Source organism: Choloepus didactylus, chromosome 17, assembly GCF_015220235.1.
Source record: "Choloepus didactylus isolate mChoDid1 chromosome 17, mChoDid1.pri, whole genome shotgun sequence".
Lineage (NCBI taxonomy): Eukaryota > Metazoa > Chordata > Mammalia > Pilosa > Megalonychidae > Choloepus > Choloepus didactylus.
Genome location: NC_051323.1, coordinates 21,070,906 through 21,078,771, shown reverse-complemented (window position 1 = coordinate 21,078,771; position 7,866 = coordinate 21,070,906). Strand labels below are relative to the sequence as shown.

General features: G+C 47.3%; 1 protein-coding gene across 1 annotated transcript; it reads right to left on the bottom strand.

Annotated features, from left to right (window-relative positions):
• Positions 1–2,411: 2,411 nt before the first annotated feature.
• Positions 2,412–7,417, bottom strand: FIGLA (folliculogenesis specific bHLH transcription factor). The gene is made up of 3 exons (XM_037806608.1): positions 7,187–7,417; positions 4,246–4,398; positions 2,412–2,639 (listed from the first exon to the last, which is right to left on the bottom strand). Exons 1-3 carry the CDS (start codon positions 7,415–7,417, stop codon positions 2,412–2,414), a joined length of 612 nt encoding a protein of 203 aa, XP_037662536.1.
• Between the last annotated feature and the right edge of the window lie 449 nt (positions 7,418–7,866).

Sequence of the window (7,866 nt, the reverse complement as noted above, 5' to 3'; positions counted from 1 at the left end):
GACTAGCTAGAATGATGGCTACATGGTAGGCACTTCAAAGAAAATAGTTTCCTCTTCTCCTTCCCGACCAATTCAGTCCTAATGCCATTATTTGGGTCACAGTAAGGTACGAGGGAAACATGGTGGCATCAAGTGAGATATCAGGGCGAGTATGGCACCCCCCCCCCAAGAGGCAGCCAATTCGGGGTTAGAGCCACAGAGGATGAGGGAAGATCCACACAGGGGGTGGCCCAGCACAAAGGGTGGTGACCCCGTCCAGGTGAGAAAGGGCACCTCTGTGGGAGGGTAGCCTGGCACAGCGAGTCAACCCAAACAAGGTAAGTAGGGAGTCCATGCAAAAGAGTGGCCCAGCACAGAGTATAAAGCCCAGAGTACGGCAGGCAGCCGGGTGTGCAGGCCACCCCACAGGGTGAGCCAGATGGCCAAGGAGAAATTTCATTGCACTGTACTTACCACATTTCTGTAAGTCTTATTGTTTCAGAATTAGATTTTTATTTTACAAAAATACATTTGAATGTAAAAGGATGAGAAACCCTTGACAAGAGTGATGAACCTCTTGGAGGTGTCTTCAGAGATGGCACTCTATAATCAGGCCCTGAAGACAAGCACAAAGTCAAGGATGCCTGACAGAAGTTACATTCAAATATGAAAGCCTCTAGTACCCTTTATTCTTTGTCCATTCTAAGGATAAGCACACTTGTAATTAGTGACAAACTGTTAGATAAAAGATTACAGGTGTCTTGTTTCCCATTTTGAATTGCCAGTCAGAATTTTGGGGGTTTGGTTTAGCTAGGAGGTGTTAGCCCCCCTTTTAAGTTGATTTGCCCCAAGTGGCCTAACCCAGGATCTATTATCCTTGAAAAACAAGGACCTCCAGCACATCCTACTGCTGGTGCTGCAGAACACAGGCCTGCTCTGCCACCCTTCAGGCTCCTCTCCCAACCTATAGGACCAGCAAGGAGGACAGCCTGGTCACTCACCATGAGAGCAACATGACAGTGCTCACCTGAAAAGAATTAATAAGAATTAAATGCAAGTAAAATTCTGACCATAGTACCTAGTACATATTAGGACTAACATTCATGGAAGCATTAGCTTCTATAGCCAGGTTCAAGGTCCAGCTCAAGTCACTTCCTCACTCTTGTCCTCAGAGAACAAAGTCATTTCATGTCAGCACATGCAAGTGGAATCCTTCAAAACCAGTAATCAAAGCAGAAATGGGAGTCAAAGTCAGTCACTGCCAGCAGGAAACCCACAAGAGCTCAAACCAGAGATGGAATATAGGTGGATCCAAGCGAGAAATCCCAGAACAATTGCTATCGAGCTGGAATGCCCAAAGCTTATTATTGCAGTTCACCAATACTGCTTCTCATGTGAGTCAAGCAGATTTAATAATGTGTGTTCAAGTTGATAAGATGGTATAGAGAAAGCTCTGGGGAGCCCTCAGGGCAAAAAAAAATGCATGCCCTCTTGAGTTTCTTCTTTTGAAATACCACCAAGGCAGCTGATCCAGATAGCCAATCAAGCTAATTTATTACCTTTGATCCAAAACAAAATAAAGACCACCTGCCCAAAACCCACTCACAAGATGGACAAACCCTCTTCCAATGAGTCAAGCTAACTTCCTTTTAATGTCTATAAAAATCGTCTGACATTTGAACCTCAGTTATAAAGTGGGTATGATTTTACAGATGGGGAAACAGGATTAGAGAGATTAAGAAGCTTGCCCAAGGTCATACAGCTAGCAAGTGTTAAAAGAAGGGTTTGAACTTCAGCCTCCAGAGCCCACACTTTACTAAACTGCCTCCTACCATCTATCATTTGTGACTCCACTGTCCCTTCCCTCACACTGAGCAGCTTGCTTGTTGCAGTGTGCTTGGTTCTGCATTCCTACCAAGCCTCTCATTTCTACAGCAGTCAGATGGCTGGGTAGGATGGATAGAGCCAGGAGCCTCATTTATGCAACACTGAGCCATAGCTTGGGCAAAAAGTCTGCCTTCTAGACTTGGAGAAGCATGCTCCTTCCCACTATCTGTCAGTTTGGCAGACTAATAAGAGCTACTACACACTCCTTTGATATTACTTCAAAAAACGCTATCATCCAACAGCCCCAAAAATGAAAAAAAAAAAAAAACTGCATCATACATCATTATGTAGGGCAAGTTTTTTTTTTTTTAATCTTATCACCGAGTTCAAAAACCTTTTAATGTGTTAATTAGGTACATTAAACAAAATAAGTTCAAATCTGCATTGGGTACTTACCAGTTGTATTGTTTGAAAATACTAGATCTTTCATATTAGCAAGTCCCACATCCCACCCAGGTGTTTTCACAAACTTACTCGTAGTACAGAAAATGCCACACTAAGTTAAACATTCAGAGTTTGACACTAGATGACCAAGAAGGAATACTTTACCAGTCTCCTGACGGGGGTAGATGACTCCAGTTGTAGACAATTAGGCTCTGGTGACAAGTGTATGCTGACTCGCCACTGCCACCCTCTGCCCAGGACCTTTCCTCCTCATTCAAGCCCACCACACAGCTGGCAGGTAGGGTGATGCTTCTCGGTGACTCTCTAACCAAGGATATATGTGGCTCAGAAGTGTTGCCGCTATAGTTCAGATCATCTGGGTCTTGTTTCTAGAAACCATATTTGGTCGTCAAACAGTATAAGTCAGACTTTGAATACTTAAATCAATATGTTTCAAAGGTTTTACTACTGAATTTCATTTAAATAAAAGCAACGTCTAAGTCATTATGAAGAGAAAAGTATTGCCCTGTAGACTGATTTTGTTTTTCTATAACCTTAAAATGTTCTGCACTGGGCAATAAGAATATTATGGCTTGGGAAAATTTTATAACCATGGCAGAGCAGAAAAAAGCACTTCTGTACATAATTAAGTGCAAGGAAAGCCTAAGGCAGCCACCCACACAAGTCCAGACACTATGATCACATCTCTACCCAACCCAACTGGCTGATAGGACAGTCCATCCCCACCATTGCACGATGTGTCCTCCTGGCAGCTACCTGACGAGCACTAGCGGACAAGCAGAATGAAAACCAGGTCAGCAGTACATTATACACCTGGCTATTTCTGCCCTAGGTTTACAGAATGATTTGTTTTTCTCTAGTATCTCTCCTCTTCTGTCTTTGAACACAAACACATGCGCTTCACTAGATCTAATGGCTTTCCTTCCAAGTCCATTCTTCTGGTCCCTCTTTCCATTCTTTCTGATTGGGTTTGAACTTTGCCACTTATCTCTGCTTGGACTGCAAATCTTTACCAGTAATGCTCCCTCAACCCCACACATAATTTTACTTCCAGGTCATCCCTCTTCCAACTCCTGGATCTAGTTGCTTTCCCTGTCCTGGATTCCTCAGCTTCCCTGCAGCTTCCTTCATTTTCCACTGTTTTCGAAACTCTCATCCTTGACTTTTCTACCCCATCTCTGCTCCTCTACCTTCTCCTTTCTGATGGGCTCCTCATTCCTCCTGCCAAAAGGTATCTTCTGGGACTCATTTCTAAGGCCTCTACTCTCCCCTTGGTATCTCTCTTTATTGAGCACTTTCATACCTTACCTCTGTGCAACAAGCCCATAAAACCAGCCCCCACCATCCGCTGCCTATTGGACACTTCTGAATGGCCCCACCCTATAGTGGTGATACCACAGTGCTTCAGTTTGCAGAGCAGGCTCTTTACATCCTTCCACTGACTGGCCACAAAGCCCTAGAGACTGATATTGTGGGGCCTCTGCTGAGCTCTCCAGCTGGGGTGGGGCAGTTCCCCAGGGAGGGCCTCTCCTGAGGAAAAGGCCCATTAGGGAGAGGAGTGCCTCTTCCTTTCCAAGTCCATCTGATGTGTGTTCTGTTGAAGGGAAACAGCCACCACGAAGTGGTTTAATGGAAACCTTATCCCCAAACTGCCAAGGTCCAGTTAAATCTTCAGCATTTAGGACCTAGGGGTCCTGGACAGTGAGGGGAGCTAAGCATACAGATGGTTAGGAACAGGACCTCAAAGCTCATGTAAACCTGGATTCAAGTATCAACCCTGACATTTCTTAGCTGCATGGTCTTTAACTATATTTTAGGTTGCCTCCTCTGTAAAAGGGGGATATGGAACTAGCTCAGAGGATTGTTACAAACATGCACTGGAAAGTATACGTAAGGTGCTTGGTATCATGCGTGTCACACAGAAAGGGCTCAATAAATGGTAGCTATTGTCATTCTGAATTTTTAAGCCTTTACCTCAGCATCTTTGGCTCCTTCCAATACATCACTGAGAATTTGTATGTATTCAGTTGCACCTTTAAGGATATCAACCTTGCTAGGCTTCCTGCTTTGGGGAAGAAACGGCACGAGTGCCTTCAGTTTGGCAAAACCACGATTGAGGTTTTTTATCTAAAAAACAAAAAGGCACCATGACACAAAGCTAATTTGGAGAGATATCCCCCAACCCCAGAAATGGGTTATGGGGCTCATTTCTACAGCCCCTTTCATCTGGGTTGTGAATCTAAGGCACATACCAAAGAGTAGCAGTTCACGAACAGAGATGTTTATGGCACAGGAAGGTGGCATCAACTCAGCACTGAGGGTGGATGGGCTGGGAGATATGCCTGTATCCATCCCTTGACCTTCCCCAGCCCCTCTGAGAGGGCACCCATTGCATTGGAGTGGAGAGACAGGAGGTGGTACTGGTTAAAAAACCCAAGTCAACTATCCCGAGATTTAAAACCCAACTCCCCAGTTCACTAGCTTTGTAAGAGGGTACTTAAAGTCAAGCCTCCGTATGCTCATCTGCAGAGCAGAAAATACCTCATAGGTTTTGTGGTGACTAAGGAACATAACAGACATGTGGAAACCTCACCCAGCATCTTGCATGCAGCAAGTCCTCAATAAATGGCACAAACACTTGTCTATTCAAGCACTGTGCCATCAACCTTTCAAACTCGTTCCTAGCTGAGTTAATGCTATAGAGCTCACTGTTGGAATCCAAAGAATCTACATATTGATGAGGCTTGAAAGGTAGAGTGTGGTGCTTATCTTTTGCTTGTTAGACAGGCAAGAGGCCCTGGGCCACCACCTCATTTCTCCAAGGCATGACACTATACCACCCCCCTCCCCAGCTCTAAAAGCCTGGAACTCTGATGATCATGCCCCTGGAGGACACAGGCCCTGGAAGAGCTAGTTCCCACTGTACCGTAAAGCTGATGTACTTATTTATATTGAGCCCTCTCCTACCCCAGAGCACAGTGGATAATGGACATAGCCAACTAACAAGGAGAATGGACAACCAAGATGTTCATTAACATATGAAAAATACTGAACTTAAACTATCTGAAGAACTACAAATTGAAATAGAAAGATTCCATTTTCTCATCTACCAACCTGGCAACATTTGTTTTTTTCATCATAGCCAGCATTGGGGAGAACCTGAAAATGGGAAGAGTCCTAGCCCTGAAAGAAGGGATATGAATTGGTAAGCCTTTCTAGGAAGCAATTGGGCAGCTTGCGTCAGAAGTTAGAAGTCAGAAGATTGCGTATGTTCTATGTCCCAGTAATTCCACTTCTAGCATTTTATCCAAAGGTAGTGATCAAACATGCATGTATGTCTGTACCAGTAAAAGGCTGCAGACAGCACATGTGCTCAACAGGCAAGCAGATAAGATACAGTCCATCTACATGACAGACTATGCAGTCAAAAGCTGTTATCTGAAGGAATACTTAAGAATGAGGAAATGCTTTCAATAATGTTAGAGTTACAAAGATACGTACGCGATGATCACAGTCTTGTAAAGTTGTATCCACACATACAACTAGAGAAAATCTGGGAGATATACCTACAATTGTCCCCAGTCATTACATCTGTTATAGGGATCTTAATTCCCTCTTTAGTCATGTCTGTGTTTTCCAGGTGATTTATTTTTATTGTTATAAAGGAGAGAAATATAGGTCAGTAGTTTAAAAACTATGGCTAAAAAAAAAAAAAAAAAAACTATGGCTAAAACCAGGACCAATTCTCTACAGAAGGCAATACCTTCCTAGCAGGAAAGCCCACTTAAAACACAATATTGGATCCAAATCTTGTTTTAGGGCCACCCAGATCTGATAACAAGGTTATTTTCATAAAGGGTCTAGCATCTAGAAGCCGGCCTCCCCACCCTTGCAGTTCTTCCAACTTTTCTAAAGTTTGCTACTCGTAGGCAGTCCTTTCTCCTCACACCCTGTCCCAAACACAAGCTCCTGAAAACCTCTCTGGGTGTTCAGGAACAGCTCCCAGCAGACGTGCACACACCCTCCCTCCTCCACCGTTCACCTTTCCTTCTCTAGGATGTGCCTCTGCAGCAGCAAACCCAGAGATTGCAGAGCGCAGAAAGGGAGCCAGCATCTGACTAGCAACTGTGGCCAAACCGGTTTGGGCCCCGAGTCTAAAGATACTAGAAACCACCAGTAGATGCCGCTCCAACAACAGCCCACGGGACCCCTGCGTCTGTCAATTGCTGCGCGGACGCACAGGTGGTGGAGCGAGAGCCTGGCGCGCACGGGGACATGTGTTCGCTATTGAAAATAAAAATAGTTTAAAGAAAGAGTAACCGCCAGCAGCTCTCCTTACCCCACCCTCAGCAACCCGTATTTGCTTTGAGGCCGCGATGCTGAGGGGAAAGGTGAATTGGGGGCGCCCTTGGCGACCTCAACACCGAGCGGGTATAGACGGCGGTGATGACCTCGACTCCCGCGCACTGATGAGCTTTGAAAGAACACCTGTCAGGGGAGGGGGTTTTTTGTTTTGTTTTTTTTGTTTTTTTTGTTTTGTTTTTTGTTTTTTGTTTTTTTTTTTTTTAAGTTGTCGGAGGTCGCCGTCGCCCCCCCTCCCGGACCCGGTTCCCGCGCAAGCCCAGGTGGTGAGGAGACCTGAGCGAGTATAGAGAGTAGCCGAGCGAGTGTAGACAGCCACAAAGCCACCGTCCTTCCCCCGCCAAGCGAGGCACAGGAGCAGGGCCTCAGGAGGTCCGAAGTCATGCCCGGGCCCCGCGGGTGGGCGGCGAGCGAGGCCACCAAGCATTTCCCAGGAGTTTGGCGGTGGGCAGCGGGTATGGTGAGGGGGAAGAGCCGGCACGCTGCCGGGGAGGGGTCGTGAGGCGGCCGAGCCGCGATGGCCGGGGACCCCCGCGCGGGGCCCGGCGCTCACCCGCTCGCGCTCCTTGGCGTTGGCCACGCGCCGCCGCTCCAGCACCAACTGGACGTCCTCGGCGGACGAGTAGCCGCCCGAGGGCAGCCGCTTGAGCCGGCAGATGGCAGCCAGCTGGGGCAGCGGCCCGAACTCCTCCCGCAGCACGTCCTCCAGGGCCTCGGCCTCCGGGACGTCCAGGAAGGCGAGGGGCCCCGAGTTGGGCCCTGACCACTCGGGCGCAGCGTCCATAGTGGCGCGTGAGGCCCGCGACCGCCCGGCCTTTAATCCCGCCTCACGGGGGCGGGGCGGGCCAGCCCACCTGCAGCCCGGTCCCGGCCACCGGATCCCAAACACTTGCCTTTAACAAGATCCGCCGGTGGCTACCGTGAAGTCTGGATGTCAGCTCTGGTTCTCAAACTTGGCTGCAACCTGGAATCACCTGGGGGGGGGGGGGTTGGGGATCCAGGCAGGAGTCATCAAAGGATGCTAAGGAGTTTCTCCTAACAAAATAGTTACCAATTTCAAAGAAAAACTAGTCAATTTCTGGTGAAACAACCTGGAGACACGCTTTGCCCAGGTGTTCAGGGTTAACATCACCAGTGGAGGCACAGGTTAACTTCATGTACCTTCTGATGTGATGCACGTGGGAAGCCAGCACCGTTTCTATGGAATCCCTGCCAAGAAAGCCTGGCCTGAGT

What these genes read in the sequence shown, in the direction of transcription:
- FIGLA (XM_037806608.1), bottom strand. Translation starts at nt 7,417, where the DNA reads ATGGACGCTGCGCCCGAGTGGTCAGGGCCCAACTCGGGGCCCCTCGCC. An exon ending in ACGCCAAGGAGCGCGAGCGG is followed by an intron (nt 4,399 to 7,186) that starts GTGAGCGCCGGG and finishes TTTGTTTTTTAG; the next exon opens with ATAAAAAACCTCAATCGTGG. An exon ending in AAGGAGCCAAAGATGCTGAG is followed by an intron (nt 2,640 to 4,245) that starts GTAAAGGCTTAA and finishes TATGGTTTCTAG; the next exon opens with AAACAAGACCCAGATGATCT.